At 39.6% G+C, this 26,297-nt stretch overlaps 1 protein-coding gene across 23 annotated transcripts in view; it reads left to right on the forward strand.

Moving 5' to 3' along the window:
- The window catches only part of DLGAP1 (DLG associated protein 1), an 867,925-nt gene that overhangs the window by 794,494 nt on the left and 47,134 nt on the right, over positions 1 to 26,297 (forward strand). For 18 of the 23 annotated variants that reach the window (XM_072734994.1, XM_072734996.1, XM_072734995.1 and 15 more), the window contains 2 exons: positions 3,419 to 3,792; positions 14,811 to 14,902. In XM_072734994.1, the coding sequence (XP_072591095.1) occupies positions 3,419 to 3,792; positions 14,811 to 14,902 (466 nt within the window). The remainder of the gene's footprint in view (positions 1 to 3,418; positions 3,793 to 14,810; positions 14,903 to 26,297) is intronic. The other 5 variants (XM_072734998.1, XM_072734999.1, XM_072735000.1 and 2 more) reach the window with 1 other exon arrangement.

Raw genomic sequence — 26,297 nt, forward strand, 5'->3', positions numbered from 1 at the left:
TTCAGAGCCTAGCCTGGGAAACCAGTTAAGAGTGATGCTGGGAAAAATTGGGGATTTGGTTGTATGAGTTTCTGGAGCAGCCTTGAATTGCAAAAGAATTGGGGCATGAGAAGGAAGGGGATTATGGGAAGTGTAAGTTGTGTCTTGGATCTCCTTCTCTGACAGGGGGCGTTCTTAAAGATTGGAATTCCTTTTAAATTTCTGTTTGAAAATTGATGGGCGGTGCTTCTTTGAGTGTAACTGTGGTAACTGTGGCAGATTTGTGCCAAGCCCCACAATGCAGTGAAATCTCATAAGATTTGTGCCAAGCCCCTCAAATACAACACCATAGTAAGTGATTCCTGGCCTCTGTTCAGTTCCCGTATTCAAGGTAAGGCAATCTCAAATTCTTACCTTCTTTGGGCATTGGGCTGGGCCTATTGGGAAAGCCATGTGCCCAAGATACTCCCTCTCCAGTCTTATCCTAGTGGATTTCTAGCATTGCTGCTGTGCCCTGCAGGTCCCCATTGATCAAAGTACTGGGAGTTATCCCTATAGATCAAGAAGGGGAGCTGACAACAGCCAGCAGGTGGCACCAAATTGCAGTTGGCCCCAGGGAGTGTCCCCAAACCCCATCATTAGACTGGAAATAATGTGACACCCTCCTTTCTATGTTCCCTATAGCACACATCCCATCATGGCAAAATTTCTACTGTAACTCACAGCAAATGAAATAATACTCTATTTGGCTGCATTGTGCAATTTTGATTATCCACACCGAAAGAGGAAACAGGGTAACTAACGAGGCATAAACAACCCAAAAGATCAGACTTTCTTTGTAAGAACGTGGCATTTCGTTTCTTTGGAATATGAGTGGGCAGACTGTCCTGAGCATCCATTTTGAGCAAAATACTGAGTTTACACTGTAAAGACTTGTCTTAAGAGAAGTAATGAAATTAACTGGTTTCACTAGATTTGAAGAGATAGATTGATCTTATCCTACATATGGTCACTCCCCGTCCCACCCAGTCTGGTCTGCCAATGAATAACTGAGACTGAGCATCATCCTGAGTAGGGTTATCCCTCCAAACCTTCCTGGAAGCAGAAGGTAGCTCCACAGTAGGAACACTACCTGACACGAAATTGGGTGAAGTGAGAAAATCAGCATTGCGTGTGTTTGCATTAGTAGCCGGAGGCTTCACTGTAGCCCAGAGGGAGAACCCAGACCAGGCTGGCTTTGCTCCTGGCTCTGCCCGTCTCAGGGGGCACTGGGAGCCTCCCCTGGTTGCATTACCTCTTAGGCACCCGAGCTGAAAACTGTAGACGATGGGCTGGGAATTGCTGAGCTCTGTTCAAATTAAAGGATGTATAGTCCATGCACTAAGCCCAGGTGGAAGGTTTTCCCCGCGTGAGCCTCTGGCAATCATTCATCCCGGGTAACTGAGTGGTGGCTACATTTATATTGTTTACATTACCCCCCACCTCCAGGGCTTAGTTCCATCAGGTAATCCCTAGGAAATAGCAAAATATTTCTTTCCCTGTTTTACGGTTAAGGAAATTACTCCAAATCACAAGCCAGTGAAACCACAGCACAGTGTAATAGGATCCTTCTGTTTATTGTTCCTTATAGGACACTTCCTTTGAGTGGCCTCAGGAAACATCCTAAATATTAAAGCAAGTATTTCATTTAGTGAGATGGCCCAGTGGCAGCTCAAACGACAGTTGGATCCTGTGGTCAGGAGTAGCTGATTTGGTGTGACAGTGACCGCCCACTGTGAGTGGGAGCAGCCTGGGGGGTGGGGGTGCCATGGAAACACAACTGTTGGAATCATTTTTAAAGAGGTCTTAACAAACATCTTTAGAAAGCTGGTCAAGGAATTGTTCTCTTCTGGCAGGGCGTTCACTTGAAAACTTCATCATTCTTTTTTGATCTGCATTTTGCACCTCATGCTCCACAAATGGAAAGCTAAAAAGCGGTGTGTAAAGCTTCTTATATAACCTCACAGTCCTAATCAGGTAGTTGGGGAGGAGACCAGAGGCGACTTCAGCCGGAGCCTCAGGGAGGACCTCGACTCAGCCCTCACAGGTCTAGAAAGGACATGTTTAGGCACAGACTCAGGCCTCTGAGTTGATTAAGTTGCCTTGAAGGACAGGATTTTCGTGAGCCACCTCACCCCACCCCCCCAGACTTAGAAACAAGGGAAACTACAATAGGAGACTTTTTTTTCTTAAAGATTTTATTTATTTATTCATGAGAGACACACACAGAGAGAGAGAGAGAGAGAGAGAGGCAGAGACACAGGCAGAGAGAGAAGCAGGCTCCATGCAGGGAGCCTGATGCGGGACTCAATCCCAGGACCCCAGGATCATGACCTGAGCCAAAGGCGGACACTCCATCACTGAGCCACTCAGGTCTCCTACAATAGGACACTTTTGTGCAGTGTATTCCCTCTTAGAGGACAGTTATGCTCAGAAAAAAACAACAACAAAAATTCAAGTGGAAGTTTATATAGTGAGCATCTATCCAGAGGAAGGAGGGAAGGAAGGAAGAAGGGAAGGAGGGCGGGAGGGAGGCAAGGAAGGAAAGGAGGGAGAAAGGAGAGGAAGGAAGGAGGAAAAGAAGGGGGGGAAGGAAGGAAGCAGGGAGGGAGAGGAGAAAGGAAGGAAGGAAGGAAGGAAGGAAGGAAGGAAGGAAGGAAGGAAGGAAGGAACGGAGGGAGGGAGGGAGGGAGGGAGGGAGGAAGGAAGGAAGGAAGGAAGGAAGGAAGGAAGGAAGGAAGTAGGGGGAAGAAAGAGGGAAGGAGGGAGGGAAGAGGGGAAGGAGGGAAGAGGGCTGGAGGGAGGGCAGAGACCAAGACAGGAAGGGAGGGAGGCAGAAAGGAAGAAAGGAGCCCCAGGACCCTGGGATGGCTCTGGGCGCTGCCCCGCCTGCCCACCAGGGCACTTCCCGCTGTGTGGTTAGGATGAGACCACACTTGCTCACAACCTCTTTGCTTTCTTCCTTCCTGTCCCAGTGTTTATTACCGACCACTGCAATCTTCTCCAGTGAGTGGCCTTGTCCAGCGTTAGCTATAGTTAATATTTTCCTGAGCCGGCAGACGCGTGTGTATATATTACCTCTCAGGGGACTGTTGCCCGGGAGGATTTCCACAGAGGCTATTCTATGTTGATTCGTATTAACTTCCATTTCAGAAATGTCCATCTCAGAGGTCGACCTGTTTTCCAGCCTTTTTTCCCTCCGTCTGGTGGGAGTGGCTCCCCACAGGAGGCTCGGATGTCCTCCTTAAGCGGGGATCTCACTTACTCTATCAACGGACTGTTTTCATGGTCAACGTCTTTGTGTGTTTCGTGTGCACTGATTTCCAGTGGATGTTAATTACGATACAGAAATTAAAACCCACACAGAAATCACAGTGTCTTTGTTTTCACTGTCTTCCAGTGTCATCTTGCATTACAACATATAAGAAGACACCACCTCCAGTCCCACCCAGAACTACCACGAAACCTTTCATTTCTATCACAGCCCAGAGTAGCACAGAGTCTGCGCAGGATGCCTACATGGATGGACAGGGCCAGCGAGGAGATATTATCAGCCAGTCTGGACTGAGCAACTCCACGGAGAGCCTGGACAGTATGAAGGCTCTGACAGCCGCCATCGAAGCAGCAAATGCCCAGATCCACGGCCCGGCAAGTCAACACATGAACAACAACCCTACCACCGTCACTACCACAACCACCATAGCCACTGTCACCACAGAGGACAGGAAGAAGGATCACTTTAAGAAAAATCGATGTCTCTCGATCGGGATACAGGTAACAGCCTCCCTTTCTGTCCTTTGAAATAGGGACCCCAAACTTAAGAAATGTAGCACTTTTTCTTTGTCCAGAAGATTTGCCACCTGGCCATTTTGGGTGACGGGTCCATGCGTGAGACCAGATTTTTAGATGATTGGCCCTGGAATTCCTACACGGCTAAATGTGACTTGAAAAATGACAAAGATATCTTGTCTGTAAGCATTATCAGAGGCTATTATTTTTGTTCTCTAAATCAAATGTGTGACTCAAAACATTAGGGTAGCTAAACAAACACGAACACAATCAAACACAAAGTGCCCTCAATCCCGAATGCACATTTTGATTCTCAAAAAAGGAGTGGACGTCCAAGAATAACCTGGGTTACTGGGTTGTGTTACAGTGTGTTCGACACTATTGAGTAACCACATGAGAACAAAAATGTGAATCACTTCTCATACACGTGGGAGTGAGGGAGAGCAAGACCAAAGTGACTGGTAGTGTAGAAAGCAATCACTCCCATCACAGCTTCATGAGCAAAGAATGTGCAGTAGTTTCAGCATAATTGTTGGTTATTTAATCATGCATTTCAAAAAATGGTAGATAATTCAGCAGGCTTCTCAGTTCAGCCCAGTGTTTTCTGCCGCTCAAAGATAAGATCAGACCGATTCTTGTTTTTCACATCTGTTCAGCTTGGCTTACCCTGCTAGAAATTTCCTTCTCTCAATGGAGAAGAGTCATTCCTTTCTCCCTTTTTTCTTGTGCCATATCATGCAGGTGCCCTTTGAATAATAACTTCCTGACGTGGTGGCCAATAAATCTATTCACAATGAACCAACTCTAAGGCACATCTAAAAGCCAGGCGTGGGGTAGGTTTTCACAATGATGATGTATTTTCACAGTGCATTCTGCACAGTGCACTTCTAAAGGGCAATTAAATTTTTGTCTAGTAGCAAAGAGTCAAATGGTTTGGGGTTGTTTTTTTTTTTTAATATAATTTACAGGTTACCATAGCACAAGTTGTCAAGTTTCCTAAAAGAACTTGTGGTGTTGGTGCCTGGTACTAGAAGACACGCAAGCACATGCGCAAAGCCAGCCTCCACATCCCCCCCCCACCCCCGGAGTGGCCGGTGCCCACTCCCACCTCCTCCTAGAACCCAAAGGATTTGGAGGAGTAGGGAAGAGCTGGGGCCCAGTCATCCGTGCTGTCTCAGGCAAATGATGTGATCTTCCTGAGCTCGTTTTCTTAACTATCCCTCACAGGATTATTTTGAAGTTTGAATTTACAAACTCCAGCTTTCTATGGGGGTACAGAATTTCAATTTGGAATGACAAAAAAATTCTGGACGTGAATAATGACAATGGTAGCACAGCATTGTGAATGTACTTAATGCTGGCTGGAACTATATAGGCTTAGAAGGGGTTAAGATGAAGAACTTTATGATATATATATTTTACCCACGATTAAAAAAAAAAACTACCTTCCTTATCTGGCACATAGCTGGCACCCAGTCATGTTAGCTTTCTCCTACTTCCCTAATCTTCAGTTAAGTTTTTTTTCTCTGTTTTACTTTATTTTTCAATAGATAATATATTCCTCTGGCTCAAAATTCAAAAGTTATAAAAAGACGTTCAGTGACTATCTCCCTCTCATTCTTATTTAACAGAAATATTAAATCAGTTCTCTTTGCCAGAGGAAATTAATATAACCAATATTTGCATCTCTGTACAGAGATACTTTGTGCATATTCAAGCAATTATATATTTTAATTTAATCCCCCTTGTTCACCCAGATGTTAGCATACCTCAAACTGTTCTATATCTTGCCTTTTTGTACTTAATAATAGCATATTTTAGAGGTTTGTCAGTTTACCGTTCATTTTATTTAAAAGTGTCTATATATCTGTCTTAACTCAGCTTCCAGGTGTGCCAGTTGGTCTCCTAGGCTCTTTTCCAAATAATTTTTTTTGAGTAATTTCTCGAACTTATAGACCCCCAAGATCAAGAGTCACATGCTGTAATGACTGAGCCAGCCAGGCGCCCCCTCCCCAAATAATTCTTACTCAGAATAAAGCCTTCATATACATGAAATCCACCTTATATTATTGTTATTTTCACCCAGTAAGATGGAACTACTCTGAAATCCACATATAATGTTGTGGAGAAAGTTTTGTTTCGACACCATTCTGCCTCTTAAATATTTTAATAATTTAGTGACCGAAAAAATTGCTCTAACTCTTCTTCCAATCACTGTTCACTATCATAGAAATTATATGGAAGTACTGAGTGCTCTACGTGATTGTCTCATTTAGCCCCTACAGCAACCCTATAGCATAGGTGGTGTGATTATCTCTACCCTATAGATGAAAACACAGAGAGGTTAAGTAACTTGCCCAAGGCCACACATCTTCCATTGACAGAACCTAGATTGTACCTTGGTGTTTAATGTGACCATGCTATACCACTTCTTTGATGGAGCATAATAAATCAGTAAAAATTCAAAACGCAAAATAGTCATTAAATTTCAGTGCGCTATAACCTAATTTAAATCCTTCTTTTTAAAGATGTTATTTATTTATTTGAGAGAGAGAGAGAGTGAGTGGGAACAAGAGGGAGAGAGAATCTGAAGTAGACTCCGCACTGAGCACAGAGCCCAACACGGGATTTGATCCCATGACCTCAAGATCAAGACCTGAGCAGAAACCAAGAGTCAGATGTTTAACCAACTGAGCCACCCAGGTGCCCCCCCCCCAATTTAAATACTAATCCCCAAAATATATAACACTAATATCTTGGGCTCTTTCCCACCCTTTACCTCTTTAGGGTCAGAGTTTCCAAACCTTCCCCAACATTTTAAATTTAATCCATGCCTAATAACTAACATTACAATAATTTACTTTACAACCTGTGTGAGTTTAGACTAATTACTTAATAGTCCCAGTCTCCTCATCTGGAAATTGAGAATAACAGTCACTATTCCACGGGGTATTTTATTACAGGTTGTAGTAAAAATTGACTGATACAATGTATATAAGGCTCTAAGTGTGGTGGGCTCACTAAATATCAGAGCTGGTTATTATTACCTTCCTCTAAAATCATAATCAGACAAACATGCTGAAATGTTATCATCTGCCAAGGGTTTCTTAATTTTTTTCAGGACAGAGATATAATTACTAAATTTCTTGAAACATTTTGAAAGTCGCTTCACAAATTTAAATAGATTACCCTAATTACTATGTAAGAGTGGTGAATTGTGCATTTTTGGATCTAAGGGGGAAAAAGTCACAAAGATAAATTTACATACAATGACTAAAGCTTGGAAGATGACAACACTTTGATGCAAATCAGCTGTAGGTTTAGATGGGTGGGGTGGGGCTCAAACACAGAGTGCAATGTCCTCCATCTGCAGAGTGCAATGTCCTCCTTCCTTTCTCCCTTTCTCAAAGCATTGAAGATCGCAGTTCTTAAGGGAAATACCTATAATGCATCTTTGGGAAAAGTTTCATTGGTTAATTTTGCTACTACCCCATATTGTAAAGCTGTAACATCCTGCTTTGGCTGATACTCTAAGCATTTTTCATTGCTAGGAGTGTAGCCACATGGAACCTGTTAGAATCCCATTCAGGAAAACAGAAATGACACTAAATTCTCAAACAGAGGCAGTTTGATAGACAGTTCTATAGGTATGGGAAGGTTAAGAGAGCAATAATGGGATGCATGAAGCAATTACCACTTCTAGAACTAAGGGAGCAAAAAGAGAAAGGTGGGGTACCCATAGTTTTGGAGCTCAGGGGAGAGTCCCCAGTACAACCACCCCTGGACCACAGCAGCAGGTGTAATCAGCTGGTGCGGGAAGTCTAAGGGAGCAGTGCATCTGGTGCATGGTTCAAAAGGGCTGGAAGGTGGAGCACAGCTGCCTTCACATGCTGGAGTAATGCCTACAGAAGGGGGAAACAGGAAGAAAATCCCTTCCTTTCTCCCACCTTCTTTTGTTAGACTATAACTGGAAGCTGGCCAGCAATGAAGCCTGGGAAATGTAATTTGTAGAGTCAAAATTTGTAGGCCCCAGTGCCACAGAGCAGATGGGTATAGAATATGGGCTTGGAGCTGCTAGACAATAAGTAAGTCACCAGAAAAAGGCACTTTGTCCAATAAATAAAACAACCATAAGCATGTGTATTAAAAAGCTTAAGATGGTTAGGGTGAATTTCTAGTCTTAGTTCACTTAAGTCTTAGAATACTTACTTGGAGTGGGGTGCCTGAGTGCCTTAATTAGTTAAACATCTGCCTTTGGCTCAGGTCATGATCCTGGAGTCCTGGGATCAAGCCCCCCATTAGGCCCCCCGCTCCATGGGGAGCCTGCTCCTCCCTCTCCGTCTGCCTGCTGCTCCCCCTGCTCGTGCACATACACTCCCTGTCAACTAAATAAAATCTTAAAAAAAATACTTACTTGGTATTCTAGTGGGAACATTTTATGGCCCTAAATATGATTCTATAATATCTTGAAGTATGTATTCTTTTTATAACATGACTCCAAAATTCAAGTCAACAATTTTATCTGGTGCTTTTTCTGGTGGTCTAGGGCTGCGCAGGTCAAAGGGAGGGTAACTGGTTGCTCTGGATTTAGAGCAAAGTTGTATGTCTTTCTAAAAAGTCAAGAGTCACGTTAATGGTAATTTGATTTCCTTAAAATTACAAAATAAGTAGTGTATGCATATGGTATTGTCATATAAGAGTCATACAGTATGAAAGTATACACAACAAAATATGAAATCCCCCCTTCGGGCAGCCCGGGTGGCTCAGTGGTTTAGCGCCCCCAGGGTGTGATCCTGGAGATCTGGGATGGAGTCCCACATCAGGCTCCCTGCATGGAGCCTGCTTCTCCCTCTGCCTGTGTCTGTGCCCCTCTCTCTGTGTCTCTCATGAATAAATAAATAAAGTCTTTAAAAAAAAAAAAAAGGAAATTCCCCCTTCTTTCTGTTTCTGACCCCTATGCCCTTCCTGGAAGGTAGCAGCAGGTTATACTGTCTTTTAGTCTCTCAAGAATTATTTCAAGTATAGCTGAGTTTCATGTAGTAGCTTTAGACCTTAACCTCTCCACCTCCAGATATTAGATTGTGACTTCCCTCCAGGATCACTGAACTCATGTTGACAGCCTAAAAGAGCTTTAAGCCTAATCTTGACATTACATAACATGTGGTTGCTTTCTCATTCTTTGAATTAAAAAGGAAAGAACATTAAGTTATCTGAGATTGTACTCCTAGGCCTTCCTTACTGATTTCCTTTAATGCCTGTCCATGTGTAAAGAGATCCATGTTATGCCCATGTGAAGAGATGAGTCCAACTGCCAAGTTGAGTGAATTATTTCAGAGGATGATACAAGCCAAGTGAGTTGTTACTGTTAATTGAAAGAAGGCCTTAAGAAATAAAAAGGTCATATCATCTCTGATTCATAATCAATGGACTTAAAACAATGAAGGAAAGCTGTGGAGGGAGTACTGTGGAGGGAGTATTGATAATGAGCCACCTCTTGGCCAGACTCTATCTACTCAGGCTACTCTGAAATCTCTTCCTGACTAGGCCTCGACTTTTGTACTTGTGTGTCCCTTTCCATCACCCAGTTTTAATGAGAATCCCGCTAAGTCAGCTAAGCCAGAATGCCCCAGGATTGGTATCTGGACATGTTCTTCATCGGATCATGCTCCGCATCCTCTATTATCTCCCAAGTGATGCCTGATTACCCTGGCCTGCCCCCAGCAAGGACTCTGGGATGTCCCCTCTTATCCCTGGGATCTATTCTCTATAATTTTCTACCCACTGACAAGCCCCCACCCTGTTCCTTGGCTGTAAATTTCTACTTTTTCTTGTTGCATTTGGGAGTCCAATCCCAGTATGGTCCAAATGCCTATCATAATAGTTTCCCCGAATAAAGTGTACCTTGCCAATTTTTTAACAAATGTCACAAATAGTTTTTTCTTTAACAGTACTCAGTACATTCAGACTTTGTAAACTTTATTTTGATGTCCTTGAAGCTTTCTTTTTTTAAAGATTTTATTTATATATTCACCAGAGACACACAAAGAGAGGCAAGACATAGCAGAGGGAGAAGCAGGCTCCCTGAAGGGAGCCCGATGTAAGACTCGATCCCAAGACCCCAGGATCATGACCTGAGTCAAAGGCAGATGCTCAACCACTGAGCTACCCAGGCGTCCCTATTTTGATGTCCTCGAAATCAGAAGCAGTGCATATTCAGGAAGAGATATTTTAGGGGGATTTATCTCAAGTCAAAACTCCAGAGGTAATTTTAATGGATTCCAAAAAAGAGATATTAAAATCATGATTTCCAATCATGACATATTAAAACTAGAAATTAATGCTAAGCAGATAACAAAAGCTCGCCATCTAAAAATATTAAAAAAATATTCTAAGTAACATTTGAATGGAGGAGGAAATTCAAGATTATTGTGAAATAAATGACAAGAATCCTATAAATCATCACTATGGGTCATGATCCTAGCTATGATCTGAGAAGAATTCATAGACCTAAGTTTTTTCATAGCTAAGCAAGAAATATCAATCACAATATAAACAAGACTCAATTCACAAAGTCAGAAAAGAATGATAAATTGAAAGGAGTTATTAATGATGAGAGTAGAAATAAATGCATTGGAAGACAAAAACAGAGCAGCTAAAGTAGAATTGATACACTAAGCCAAAATTGGCTTTTTGGGAAAAAAATAAAGAATATGTCTGATTGAGGCTTATAACTTACCCCAAATGGGAAACTGGGATAGAGTCACAGAAAATTTCCATCATTCAAGAAGCAAATAATTCCTGTTTTATTTAAAGTATTTAATAATACTGGGGCACCTGGCTGGCTCAGTCAGTGGAATGCATGACTCATGATCTCAGAGTTGTGGTTTCAAGCCCTATGTTAGGAGTAGAGATTAAAAAATAAAGTCTTTTTTAAAAAAGTATTTAATAATACAAGAAGAGATGCCAAGATTCTCAATATATTTTATCAAATAAACATAACTCTGATACACGTGAAAGAATACAAGATAAAGAACTATAGGAAAACATGCCTATAAATACAGATGCAAAAATTCTAATTAAATTTGAAAATATATCCAAATACATGTTTTTAGGGCACCTGAGTGGCTCAGTCAGTTAAGCGTCTGCCTTCAGCTCAGGTCATGCATGATTCCAGGTTCCTGGGATTGAACCCCACATTGGGCTCTCTGCTCAACAGGGAGCCTGCCTCTTCCTCTCCCTCTCCCTCTGCCTGCCCTCTGCCTACTAGTGCTCTCTCTCTCTCTGTCTCTCTCCCTGTCAAATAAATAAATAAAATCTTAAAAAAAACCACACATATTTTAAAAATAATACACCATTACCAAATAGTGTATGTTACAGAAATTCAAAGTTATTTTAGCTGTAGGGGGGAAAATATGACATCCAGATGCATGCTAAGAAATACAGTATTGTATAAAATTCAGAAGGCATTTCAACTATTAACGTGATAAAAAGCATCTATAAGAAACTGAATTAAACATATTTAAAGGTGAAATGGTAGAGACATTCCAATTAGGTTCAGAAACTAGATATAGATGTCTGTTTTTCAGAGATTTATTCAAAACTATTTACCCTTATTAGCCAATACACAAAGCAAGAAAGTGAAATGTGGTCTAATCATTCCAAAGAAAGAGTAAAATTGCTTTTTTTTTTTTTAAGATTTTATTTATTTATTCATGAGAGACACAGAGAGAGGCAGAAACACAGGCAGAGAGAGAAGCAGGCTCCATGCAGGAAGCCCAATGTAAGACTCTATCCTGTAACTCCAGGATCACACCCTGGGCCAAGGCAGGCGCTCAACCACTGAGCCACCCAGGGGTCCCTAAAATTGCTTTTATTTGCAGATAATGTGCATGTCCACTTGGAAAATCTAATGGAAACCACTGAAAAATCATTAAAATTCAGTAGAGTGAGGGGCACCTGGGTGGCTTAGTCAAGTGTCTGACTTGATTACAACTCAGGTCATGATCTCAGGGTCATGAAATTGAGCCCCACCTGGGGCTCCACACTCAGAATGGAATATGCTTCTCCTTCTCCCTCTGCTCCTCCCCCTGCTCTCTCTTTCTCAGATAAATAAATATAATATTTTTTTAAAGAAAGAATTTAGTACAGTGAAACAATACAACATAAATACAGAGAAATCAATAACTTTTCTGTATATTATTAATAAACAGAAAATGTGATGGAACAAAACAAGCCCATTCACATTAGTAACAAAAAAATTTAACATGACTGAGCTTCACAAAGAATATATAACACCTATTTGAAAACAATCTAAAAACTTCCCATTTATAAAACATGAGAGATCTGAATAAGTGGAAAACTATTCAATATTCCTGCACAAAAGTACTCCATAATGTAAAGATAGCAATTCTCTCAAAAGTTATACAGAAATTTAAAGAAACTCTAATAAAAATTCCAATGTGATTTTTATCAATAGCCAGAAGCTGGAAGGAAGGATTTGACAATCTGATGTTAAATTTATTTAGAAGCTAATACTCCAAAATAACCTAGAAATTTTAAAAATTACATTAAAAAAAAGAATTACAGGAAGATTCACACCATAGAAATTATCAAGATCTATTACAAAATTGGATTAGGAAAATAAGTGGGAGAAAAAATAAGACCAGAAGATCAGTAGACCAAAAACAGGGCTGTATACATGGAAATGTTTGGATGAAGTTTGATAGAGCATAAAGTTGGCATCTCAAATTAAAAAAAAAAAAAAAAGGATTAGTTAATAAAAGGAGCCAGATAAATTGATGATGATTCATGTAGGGGAAAAAAATATTAAATCTCTACTTTCTTACACACGAAAAGTTTAGAATAGTGGATTTAAGAGCTAAATATGAAAAAGAAAAATGAAAGCATGAAAGTAAATACATGAGAACTTTAAAAATTATGCTCAGGGTAAGAAGCCATACAAGCCATACAAAATTTTACCACACAATGATTTTAAGATTCTGTACAATGAAGGTCAAAGTTTTAAAAACAAATAATAAGAGACCTTGGCTGGTTCAAGTGGTAGACCATAGGACTCTTGATCTCAGGGTTGTGAGTTCAAGCCCTATGTTGAATGTAGACATTACCTAAAAATAAAATCTTAAAATAAATAAATAAGACAAATGATAAACTGGGAGAAAATATGTGTAGTGTATGTAACCAAGAAAAGATTATTAAGGGTCATAAGATAGAGATTCTAGGGATCCCTGGGTGGCTCAGCGGTTTAGTGCCTGCCCAGGACATGACCCTGGAGTCCTGGGATCAAGTCCTGCATCGGGCTCCTTGCATGGAGCCTGCTTCTCCCTCTGCCTGTGTCTCTGCCTCTCTCTCTCTCTCTCTGTGTCTCTCATGAATAAATAAATAAAATCTTTAAAAAAAGAGAGAGATTCTATAAATAAGAAAATTTTTAAAAACCTCAATAGAAGAAAGACACAAAAACTAGCAAAGGATATGAATAGGCAATTTACAGATAGAAATATTAGAGGCCAATAAATATTTTTCACCTGTGATATTAGCAAAAATTTTAAAGTTTGCCATATTTAGCATTGGTGAGTGTATAGGAAAATGGATATCTCCATACATCAATTATGGCAGGATGATAAATGCTTTGAAAAGCAATTTGGCAATATCCCTTACTGTTGAACACATTCACTACCTTTCTATCTAACATTTTGACTTCTAAGGATTTTCCCAAATAACATTTGCACAATTTTTCTAATTGTTCTAAATTGTTCTATTACATGTGCAATAGTAATTGTAATACTGGATAATAGCAACAAAGAGAAAGAAAATTACCCTGATGCCCACTTTGCTTATAGTCATTACAAGGAATATTTATGTAGTGAATAAAAGGATTAAGATAGAGCTATATCTACTGATGTGATAACATATCCAAAAGATATCAGCATTATTGAATAAAGTAAGTCACAGAAAAAATATCGATAGTGTAACCTCATCTGTGTATATTTAGGGTTAATAATAATTTACATATATTATGCATATTAATAGATGGATAAATGTGCTTCAAAGGCTTGAAAGTGATTCTTGAGGAGGTTTATCTTTCTACATTTTATATTTATGTATTTTAATTCCATGTAACTTACATTAGATTGCTTTTATATTTAGAAAAATAATTTATTAAACACACAGAAAAAAAAGAGGAAAAAATCTAATTGCTCTGAATCATCATAAGACTTATTTCATTTTTTTTAAGATTTTATTTATTTATTCATGAGAGTCACAGAGAGAGAAGCAGAGACATAGGCAGAGGGAGAAGCCGACTCCATGTATGGAGCCCAATATGGGACTCAATCCTGGATCCCGGGATTATGCGGAGCCAAAGGCAGATGCTCAACTGCTGAGCCACCCAGGTGTCCCATAAGATCTATTTCAAATTTAGGTTTGTCACATAGGTTATCATTTAATATAGATACATTTTCTGTATGAGCTATAGTCTATACATAGCCATTTAGGAACCATGTGGCATGATATTCAAAGTGAATTTCTTAGTTTAAGGGGGATAAAAATGAAGATACTATATAGTTTATCTTAAAATGTACCTAAATCTCTCAATATCAACAATTCTAACTACAATAAATGAAATTTCTTCTTTCTTTTGTATTTTGTTATCTGCAAATTCAAAACTTCTAAGAACCCATTTCCATGCAGTACCCCTTTCTAATATAGCAGTCACAGGTAAGCACATACTCATATATCCATGGAGCAATCATAGACATTTATCTTAAGAGTGAATAAAATTTCATTTTACTAAGATCAGCAGAGTCAAAGCACATGCTAAGAGTGTAGTGATGGCCCTCATCAAATATACAAATACTGAACAAAAAGATTACAAATCACAAAATATTCCAGTAGTACTGCAGATGTTTCTGATAAAATGTGACATTTGTTTTTCAAACTAAGATGACTAAAATGGGGCACCTCTACATATTTGATTATTTCTTCAGGTGGATGATGCCGAAGAGCCTGACAAAACAGGGGAAAATAAAGCACCCAGTAAGTTCCAGTCCATAGGAGTGCAAGTAGAAGAAGAGAAGTGGTGAGTCCATTTGCATTTGTCTTCTTTCGTCTTGATATTGGCAAGTATGGTACCAGTATTTTCCCCTGACATAAACCTAGAAGATTAAATGATATTTTCCCTTAACTTTTGGAAGCATTTAACTGATTCCCTCCTCTATTTTAATACTGAAGACCACTCAAGTTATTACGTTTCAGCTAGAATATTAGAGTTAAGTAAGTACATCACATTCACATACACATAAACACTGTGTCCAATACTGTTGTGTTGCCGAATCATTCTTCTTCAAAAGACCTTTCCATTTTGGACTGTAGACTTTTTAAGAGAAGAGGACATATTTTATTCCTATTTTTACTCCTGGCACTTAATTGTCTGGTGTTCAGTATGCACTCAATGATGAAGAAGGAAAGAAGAAAGAAAGGAAAGAAGAAAGGAAGGAAGGACCAAAGAGAATATTTCCTATCACTGTCTTGAATCACAAGTTCTTTTAGATTGCTCTTTAAAATAATCTTTCAGATGAGCACTGGGTGTTATTCTGTATGTTGGTAAATTGAACACCAATAAATAAATTTATTATAAAAAAATAAAATAAAATAAAATAAAATAATCTTTCTCTAGAATCTTCATATCTAGAATTGGGAAATTTAGAGTTTCAGAAACTAGAAGGGACCTCTGAGGTCACTACATTCATTTTATGAATGAGAACCTGATCCAGAGAGGTATGTGAATTTCTCAACCAAACTGTGAGGTCCATAATGGGTAAACTATGTTTTATTGATGGTAGTACCCCCAGCTTCTAGAATTGTGTTTTGCACATGCTAAGTATACAATATATATTGGTGAATGAAGTAGAACTGCAATTATAGTAGGAGAAAAATCTCTACATTATAAATTAGAGTATCATCTCAACTTTGCCACTAACGTTCTATGTGTTGATTAGAAGGAATCAGTTGGATGTCATCCGTCCATCCATCTATCTATCCATCCAATAAATATCTATGGATTGCTTCCTACATGCAAGGCTATATGCAACATAGACTGAGTATCTGGGAAAAGGTTATGCATCAGTTTAGGGAAGGGATACAATTTTAAAGCCGTCTGGTATTGACACCGCACTTGGACCTAAGAGGTTTTCAATATATGTATCTATAATATTTTCCATAATCTCCTATAATTATACAATGTTGGAAGCCCAGAAAATCGGTACAACCATTCTGGAAACTAATATGACAAAAGTCAGAGATAGTTACACCTGTATCCATACCCATTGACTCAATAAGCACATTCATGGAGTCATCCTGAATGAAATTACTCAAAGGAGGGGAAACAGCTGAGAAAATTATCGATTATTGCAAATTAAAAATAATAATTAGCAAATGTCAAACTATAAAAGAATATTTTTATAAATTTTAGCATCTCACCAAGGTAGAATAAATAGCTATTAAACGTACTTTGTAAAGATGATAGAGAAACATGGGGAAAGCCCCGTGATGCAATGTTAAGTGAAAAGGCTGAATACGTAGTATCCATGTAATGTCCATGAAGATGGACAGTCTTTATAGACTGAAATGTAATCTGTAAAGATGGTAGGTTTAGGAGTGTTGTGTGTGTGTGTGTTTTTTTTTTTTTTTACTCTACAATATTTACTCATTGTGTCTACTTCAAATTTTAGTAATCATTATTTTCAAGCCAACCTTTCTGACACTTGTTCCTTGAAGTGTTTTGGAAAACTTTTTGAAACTCTAACGTAGGAGACATAAATGATCTCATGGTAAGAACACATAATTTTCTTTTCCCCACTGGCCCAACTTGTTTTCCTCAATGGTGTGGTGATTGAGGGCACAGACCCTTGAGTCAGAACACCTAGATTCAAATCCTGGCTCTACTGCATGCCAGGTGGGGGCCTTGATCAAATTAATAAATAATAGCTTTGAGCCTTGGTTTCCTTATATGTAAAAAGGGGGGTAGCAGGTGGCTTCTGGTCCAGCATGAGAGGAATTTAGAAGCTGTCACTCTGTTGTAGAAGCTGAACAAATGGAAAAATCAACAACTCTACTTCAATCAGTCAGAGAAGTGAGGGCCCAGGGCAAACCACTGCCCCCCAAATTGAAGAGACAGACATACAGATATAGAAAAGACCAGAGTAGAAACCCACAAGCAAAAACCTCCGTGGGAAGCAGTGCCAGGGTAGGAACAGCTAAAATGCATTGACAAATTGCTAGAGGCTTGGTGAGGACAAATTTGAGAATGAAATATTTCACGGGGGCCCAGTAATGGGTGGAGGGTATGTCCTTCCAGTTTTGTAAGTCACTCCAAGAGGTTACCAAGTCCCCAAAGCAAATATCAAAGAAAAATCCCCAGGTGCTCCTTCTAGCCAAGAGAGGAGAAAGGAAACCATCTTGAAATATGCCAGAACCTTCTATTTTTAACGAGATCTGCCCTCAGGAGAAACTGCTTTACCAGAGCCTAACCTGCAGGGGTCTTATCAGAATCTAAACTACCTGGGGGAAAGGAAATACCAACTCTAGCTCCCTCTAGCCTTACATGTGGAAGAAGGGAAACACCCAACCCCTGCCCCCTCTAGCCATTCTGTCTTAGATAAGATGGAAAGAAACTGAAAGTTCACAGTCCAGGGTGCAAGCTTACAAAAAGATCCCTAATCAGTCAGAATGCTTCCTCTCCCCTTCACCTAACCATTACATTACCAAAGGGCTATCCACCAAGGTTCCTTTTACCCAGGACACCATGCCTACTTTTCAAAATTAATTTACAAGGCATACTAAAAGGTAAAAAGCACAGTTTAGAGTGTCTGAATCAGCATAGAGCCAGAGTCAGATATGGCAGGAATATTGGAATTATCAGAGCAAGAATATTTTTTAAGATTTGATTGATGATTGATTGATTGATTGATTGATTTGAGAGAGAGTGAGGGAGAGAGCACAAGTGGTTGGAGGGGCAGAAGGAGAGGGAGAAACAGACACCCTACTGAGCAGGTAGCTGCCATGGAGTACGATCCTAGGACCCTGAGATCGGATCGTGACCTGAGCCGAAGGCAGACACTTAACCCACTGAGGCACCCAGGTACCCCCAGACCAGGAATTTTTAAAAACTATGATTAATATCCTAAGTGCTTATGGAAAAAATAGCATATAAGAACAGATGGATAGGAACACCTGGGTGGCTCAGCAGTTGAGCATCTGCGTTTGGCTCAGGCGTGATCCCAGTTCGGGGATTGAGTCCCAAATCAGGCTCCCTGTGAGGAGCCTGCTTCTGCCTCTGCCTGTGTATCTACCTCTCCCTGTATCTCTAATGAACAAATAAATAAAATCTTAAAAAAAAAAAAAAAAAAGAACAGATGAATAATAGAAATGAAGAGATAGACCTTCTAAGAAAGAATAAAAAAGATTTGCTAGGGATCAAAAACCCTGTAACAGAAAGAAGACTGCCTTTGATGGGCTTATTAGTAGAGTAGACACAGCTGAGCAAAGAATTTCTGAGCTTGAGGGTGTAATAATAGAAACTTCCAAAACTAAAAAGCGAAGAGAAACAAACTGGAAAAAAAAAAAAAAAAAAGAAGCCCCAAACCGGGATTTCCAAAAACTGTGGGAAAATTATAGAAACAATAATATATGCATAATGGGAATACTAGAAGGAAAGAAAGGAAAAGAAACAATATTTTAAAAAATAATAACGGAAAACTTCCCCAAATTAATGTCAGACTCCAAACCAAAGATCCAGGTCTCAGAAAAGCTCTAGTAGGATAAATGCCCAATACACCACACCTAGAGATACCATATTCAAGGATAATCAAAAGGAAAAAGTCCTGAAAGGAACAAAAGGAGGAAAAAAACAAAAACAAACTACCTTTCCTATACTGGGGCAAAGATAAGAATGACATGCGACTTTTCTTCAGAAAACATTCAAGTAAGAAGAGAGTGGAGTGAAATATTACATATTTAAAGGAAAAAACAGGGATGCCTGGGTGGCTCAATGGTTGAGCGTCTGCCTTTGGCTCAGGTCATCATCCTGGGGTCCTGGGATGGAGTCCCACATCAGGCTTCTTGCAGGGAGCCTGTTTCTCCCTCTGCCTGTGTCTCCACCTCTCTGTCTGTGTGTGTGTCTCATGAATAAATAAATAAAATCCTTAAAAATAAATAAATAAACAAACAAGGGAAAAAACAATCTGTACCCTAAAATTATCCTTCAAAAGTGAAGGAGAAATAAAGGCTTTCTCAGACAAACAAAAATTGAAGAAATTTGTTGTCAGGAGAGCTGGTCAGGGTCACCTGACTGGCTCATGAATTGAAGCCCACATTGGGCTAGAGATTACTTAAAAATAAATAAATAAACTTTAAAAGTTCTTCAAAGAGGACACCCCTGGGTGGCTCAGTGGTTGAGCATCTGCCTTTGGCTTGAGGTGTGATCCTGGAGTCCCAGGATTGAGTCCTGCATTGCGCTCCTTGTGGGGAGCCTGCTTCTCTCTCTGCCTATGTCTCTGCCTCTCTCTCTCTCTTTCTCTGTTTCTCTCATGAATAAATAAATAAAATCTTAAAAAAAAAAAAAATTCTTCAAGGGAAAGAAAAATCATATAAGCCAGAAATGAATCCACATGAAAAAACAAGAGCATCTAAAAAAAAAAAAAAAAAAGAGCCTCTCAGAAGAAGTAAGTGAAATTAGAAAAAGACTTTTATTTTTCTCATTCTTTCTTTTTTTCATGTCTTTTATCACATAAGTTTCCTATCAACCCAGTGAGAACTCTCACCTCCAACACAGAGCTTGTCCAAAACCAAAGAGGTAATAAGATAGGGAAGCCTGACTTGGAATCCTAGTGTCCACACCCTGTTCTGCCATGTTTGTGACCCCCCCTTAGAAGAAGTCTTAGTCATATGAGTAACCTGAGGATGCGTTCTGTCCTAAAGTTCAAACGATGGAGATATCTGGAGACATGGAGAGCTCTGCTCTGAAGGTGTCTTATAGTCCCATCATTTTTCAGCCTGAAAGGCTGTGGGAACTACATGAACTAAAATAGGCTTTCTTTAAAAGCTAATCATCACTAACTGCTATGAAATCAGTTAATTGTAGAGCACCTAGGTGGCTCAGTTCGCTAAGTGTCTGTCTTCAGCTCCACTCATGATCTTCAGGGTCCTGGGATCCCACTCCAGGCCTGGGTCCCTGCTCAGTGCGGTGCCTACTTCTTCCTGTCCCTCTGCCACTCCCACTGCTTGTGCTTGCTCTTTCTCTCAAATAACTAAATAAACTATTTTTTTAAAAAAAGGAAAAAATCAGTTAATTGTAATTAAGCCTTATTAATGTACAATTAAGTCCTTATTAATGTACAGTTAAGATGCTTGCCACTCCATAACCATTTTTATTTAAAAAGAAATAAGCTATCTAGCCACAAAAAGACATGGAGGAAACTAAAATGCATATTACTAAGCAAAAGAAGCCAATCTGAAAAGACTACATACTGTATGATTCCAACTACGTCACATTCTAGAAAGGGCCAAACTATTGAGATAGTAAAAGTAATGATTAAGAGAGGAAGAGGAATGACGAGACACAGCACAGATGGTTTTTAGGCCAGTGAAACTACTTTGTATGCTGCTATGATGGTAGAGACACATCATTATACACCTGTCCAAATCCAAAGAATGTACCCCACCAAGAGTGAACCCTACATGTAAACTATGAATTTTGGATGGTACCCATGTGTCAACAGGGGCTCAGTATCGTAACATATGTACCACTCTGGTGGGGGGTGTTGTTAAAGGAGGGTCCGGGGGTGGGAGAAGGGACAGAGGGTATATTAGAAATCACTGTACTTTCTGTTCAGTTTTGCTGTGAATCTAAAACTGCTCTAAAAAACAAAGTCTATTAATTTAAAAAAAAAAAAAAAGAGGAGTGGTAGATAATAGTGTTAACCTCAGAGTGTTGTCTTAGGGTGTGTTGTTTAAGATACATAAAACTTTTAGAAAAACACCTGACACATGGGAAGCACTGTATATGTGTTTACTACTCTACTATGTACCCAAGTAGAATCTCTCTAAAGATTGAAATCTCAAGAAAGCAATTATACCACCTTTTCTGAAACAATAAGAAAAAAAATTACCTCAATTTTGTATTTTGACTTCAAACATTTCCCCTGCAGGCAACTATCCTGTTTTATCAAATAAACACCCTAACACATATCCATCTACCAGAATGCTGAATACCACATTCTTTGGACACACATGATAACAACCCCAGAACTTCAAATGAACCACTTTTACCGTATTCTGAAAAAGTTGAACATTTAATGAATTACTGAAATTTATAGGATGGTCAATTTCTCAGTACTTTGAGTGGCTTATGGACCAGCAGCCCAAATTTCCTGCTTAATTTTTCAAAACCACCCTTCCTCAAAGGTCACTTCATAGTTAACTGCTGTAAAGTAAATAAGCATTTAAATTGATGTTAATGATTGTTTTCAACCTCTCCAGAAGAAATCCATTGTCAAACAGGGATTCTTACAACTTCTGCCTCCAATTAGGATTCTTTTTTACAGTTCTGCCGGTAGTAATTCTTTTAGATAGGATCTTAAAAGCAAAATTGGGCAACTGAGATTACCAATGATAGCTAAGGGAATTCTTTTTAAATTTTCTAGTGATAAATTGTCTTCTCGTTGGAATGGCCAGCACAACCCATCTTTTCCTTCCCCAAATAAACAGACTGATAAACAAGTACAACCTAACAAAAAGTGAGAGAAAGAAAACAGAGCCAGAGAAAGAAAGAGATCATACAAAGAGAGGATGATTAACTAGACTTTGTAAGAGACCAAGAAACTCATTATCACCTTTTGAATCCATCACAGTTTAGAAACCAAAATTAACATAGCAAAGTACACCTGGCTAATTTGTCTATTAGGGGGAAGACTTCAGTGTTACAAATTAAAACAAAAGGAGGAAGTTAATAACTCACTAGTAAAAAGTAAAATGGATTAAATAGCCTGTCTGCCCCAAAAGAGGAATCTAAATGGAGTATTATAAATCTGCCTGGTATATTTGCAGACGGCCATGACATCCTCAAAATGCCATCCATAGCAGATGTGCCATTTCCCTTCTCCAGGGCTCCCTCATGGTGGGGACCGTGCACTGAGGAATGCTGTCTAAAGGTCACTAGTTTAAATGCCATGGCAGCGCCAAACCAGGGATAACGAATGCCTGTGGTTTTGAAACAAGACTAGTCATCTTACGCCAATGAAGAAATGCCTCATCTCCATCAAACATTTGCTGTCTTTCCCCAATTCCTGTTTCAAGGGTCACCTAGCAGCACTGTTCGATAGGATCCACACGACATAAGGTATTTGTTCATATGCAGGATTGACTTACCCCAAGCAAAGCCAGCAAACCTTGCCAACACCTCCCCTGCTCTGTCTTTGCTCTGCATCTCAATGCCTCCCAGCATCCGGTCCCCATTCTCTATCATCCTTCTGACTGCTCTCCAGGAATTTGCGTGAGGTCTTCTTGTCTTTTGAGCTGATAATTAGCAAATCCAGTAAACCAATCCTTCCTATTTACTAAGGTGAGAAAGCTAAGAGGCTCTCAGGGATCTCCCCTTTCCTTCCAAGTAACAATTGTATATCAACCATGGTTCATACAAGGCTTTCCTTTTTTTTTTTTTTTAAGACTTTTAAGACTTTCTTACATTACCCCACTAGTGACTCTAGGACTCTAAGAGTGGACACAAAAAGAAGAAGAATATATTTATTTTCAACATAAAAGTGGCATGTAAATTTACTTGGAGGAGAACATAGAGCAGCAGCATGTTGACAGTTTATCTGTTGACAGATATCTCTCTGATGGACTTTGGAACAATGAAGACACTGTGTGTGTGTATCTTAAGCATTATCTATCTTTTCTTTTTTCTTAAAAAAATATTTATCTATTCATGAAAGACAGAGAGAGAGAGAGGCAGAGACAGGGAGAGGGAGAAGCAGGCTCTCTGTGAGAAGCCTGATGTGGGACTCGATCCCAGGACCCCAAGATCACGACCTGAGCGGAAGGCAGATACTCAACCACTGAGCCGCCCAGGCGCCACCATTATCTATCTTTTCTATAAAAATTATGTATTATTCAATCTAATTAATTATTAAAAAATAAAAAAATTAACTATTAAAAAATAAGATACTATTTATACATTATTAAAATTTATAAATTAGAGGGATCCCTGGGTGGCGCAGCGGTTTGGCGCCTGCCTTTGGCCCAGGGCGTGGTCCTGGAGACCCGGGATCGAATCCCACATCGGGCTCCTGGTGCATGGAGCCTGCTTCTCCCTCTGCCTGTGTCTCTGCCTCTCTCTCTCTCTCTGTGACTATCATAAATAAAAATTAAAAAAAAAAATTTATAAATTAGATAAATAAAATTCCCCATAAGTTCACTCATTAACCATTAATTAATAAAGGGGTATGTTGTTTACACATACATTTTCCATAAACATTTTATTTATTTATTTATTTATTTATTTATTTATTTATTTATGAGAAAGAGAGAGAGAGAGAGAGAGAGAGAAAGCAAGATAAGATGGGGGTAGGGGCAGAGGGAGAGGGAGAAGCAGACTTCCTGCCTGAGCAGGGACTTGAACCCAGGCGCCTGGGATCATGACCTGAACTGAAGGCAGAGGCTTAACTGAGCCAACAGGCACCCTTTCCAAAAACATTTTATGAGTTACTAAAATTGCTCTATGTATTAAATTTGGTAATATTTTGGGGTGCCTGGCTGGCTCTGTCAGAAAAACATGTGACTCTTGATCTTGGGGTTTGAGTTCAAGCCCCACATTGGATGTAGAGATTACTAACAAAAAACCCACAACAAGACTTTATTTTATTTTTTTTTCACAACAAGACTTTAAAAAGAAATAAAATTAACTAATGCTAGAAGCTTTCTCATTATTAAAAATTCACAACAAATATTTCTTTTGTTGAAAAGAAATATACAGTATTTGTATATTGTATATATACTTGAATTATACAGTATTCAAGAGTAGGTATGAATCATAATTTGCTCCCCCTGTCTCGCACTGTTGAATATTTCCATTATTTCTAGATTGAATTCTGGTTAAAGACAGTGAAAAAAAATACACATATCATCTTTGAGGCCTTCTGAAACTAAATGGCAGTAAAAGGATTTTTTGTTTGTTTGGGCATAAACTGCCAAGGATGTAGAGAACAGGACAGAAAAAAAGAACAGTGACCTGTTGGAAGCTGGAAGGCAGAAAGACAAGTGATCTCTGACTCAGCTGACCAGGGGAAGCAGAATCTAAAGCCAGGGATGCAAAAATCCAAGATGCAATTCATTTTAAATTTCAGAACCCACAGATGCCATGGGGCCTGACAACCTTGGGTGCTCAGAGAAGTAGGGTTGAAGGAGCTAAGAACTTTGTCCCTGCAGAACCAGGTGATGGCCCCTCCCACTCGGGCAGAGGCCTGGAGATCTCTCTTCTTCAGATGCTAAAACAAAGGGTCTCAGAGCTGCTGGACAGCAGCACAGTTGAGAGCACCATTACTACCCTAAAAATAGGAAGATAAGTGAAATTTTACCAACAGAATGCTGAGGCACCCTGCCCTAAGCCTCCTTATGCTCCCACTGCTCCCAGAATCCTGGCAGCCAGGCTTATTTCCTCTAAGCAGAAGTGTGGAACAATCTATTGTGGGTGAACTGACCAATCTGAGCCCAAAGACTCAAAGACCCATAACATCAGGACTCTGCAAGGTGAGAGCCCAGTGAGGTCACCTACACTGAGGATCATAGTGGATAAGCACCTACTAAAGGACGGATTTCTTTTTATTCCCCCCCCCCCCAAAGATTTTATTTATTTAATCATGAGATACAGAGAGAGAGAGAGGCAGAGACACAGGCAGAGGGAGAAGCAGCTCCTTGTAGGGAGCCCAATGTGGGACTCAATCCCGGGACCCCAGGATCACAACCTGAGCCGAAGGCAGACGCTCAACCACTGAGCCACCCAGGCATCCCTAAAGGACAAATTTCTAAGGAGGCTTTTATTGTGCCTTTCAGCCATGAGCAGACAGCTAAGAATCGATAAACTCAGATCAGAGTCATAAAGAAGAACCAAAAGTTTTAAGGAACATTTAGAAAATTTAAAAGTTATTTTTGAGAGAAAAGAAGGGAAAGGCATACAAGGAAAGCTCCATGATAGAAGTGAAAATTGATATGGTCTCTGGGGCACCTGGGGGGCTCAGTCCGTTAAGTGTTGAACTCTTGATTTCGGCTCAGGTCATGATCTTAGGGTTGTAGGATTGAGCCCCACATGGGGCTCTCCTCTCAGTGTGGAATCTGCTTGTCCCTCTCCCTCTGCTCTTCCCTGGCTTGTGCTCTCTCTCTCTCTCTCTCAAATGAATAAAAAAAGTAGCATCTTTTTAAAAAAGAAAAGGAAAATGTATATGGTCTCTTGAAGAGCATCTTATCCTCCTGAGGTGGGGAGGGGGCAGTAGGGTGGGAAGAAAAAGAAAAGTGCTCTTAGAAATTAAAAACTTAATAGCGAAACTGTAAAACCTAATAGAAGAGTTGGAAGATAAATTGAAGAAATTTCTAGAAAAAGCACAAAAGGGGAAAAGCAAAGAAGTAATCCAGGAAACACGTAATCCCATCCAAGATAGGGGAAAAGGAGGGCCCAGGATGACGGAGAAGAAAAATCCCCAGACAACAGTTGTGCAGCAGGTCTAGGGAGGGACCAGCTATGATGGAGCAGGTCAGATGCTCTGTGAAAGATTAATTCAAGAAGACCTGTAGAATACCTTATGTGTTTGTTTCAGTGCATGCAGAGGAAACTACACATCTGGGGGGATTTTGAGGATTGAGAAAGTGCTAAGTACATAAACATTAAGCAATTTCTAAATAAGAAAAAAGGTATAGGAAGTAGAATATAATATGGCATAATAGCTTGCTAAGGCTATGATAGCGAAGCATCACAGACTGGGAGGTGTTAACAGCAGAAATTTATTTCCTCACAGTTCTGAAGCTAGAAGTCTAAGATCCAGGTGTTGGTAGGGTTGGTTTCTTTTGCAGGTTTTGGCTTGTAGATAACTGTCTTCCCCCTGTGTCTTCAGATGTTCTTCCCTCTGTGTCTGTCTGTGTCCCAGTTTCTTCTTTTCTAAGGATATCAGTCACATTGGATCAGGGCCCACTCATATAACTTTACTTTAATTACCTCTTGAAAGCCCAATGTCCAAAACCAGTCACATTCTGAAGTACTGGAGGTTAGGGTTACCGCATCTGAAAGTGGGGAAGTGCACAAGTAAGGCCATAACACACAGTCAGCTGTGTATACTATTTCCTGTTCAAAATAGTGTAGTTACAAAAAGCAAGTTCTGAATATTGATCCAAATATACAATGTAATTGTATCAGGAGAATGGAAAAAATA

The sequence above is a fragment of the Vulpes vulpes genome, chromosome 13 (assembly GCF_048418805.1).
Source record: "Vulpes vulpes isolate BD-2025 chromosome 13, VulVul3, whole genome shotgun sequence".
Taxonomy (NCBI): domain Eukaryota; kingdom Metazoa; phylum Chordata; class Mammalia; order Carnivora; family Canidae; genus Vulpes; species Vulpes vulpes.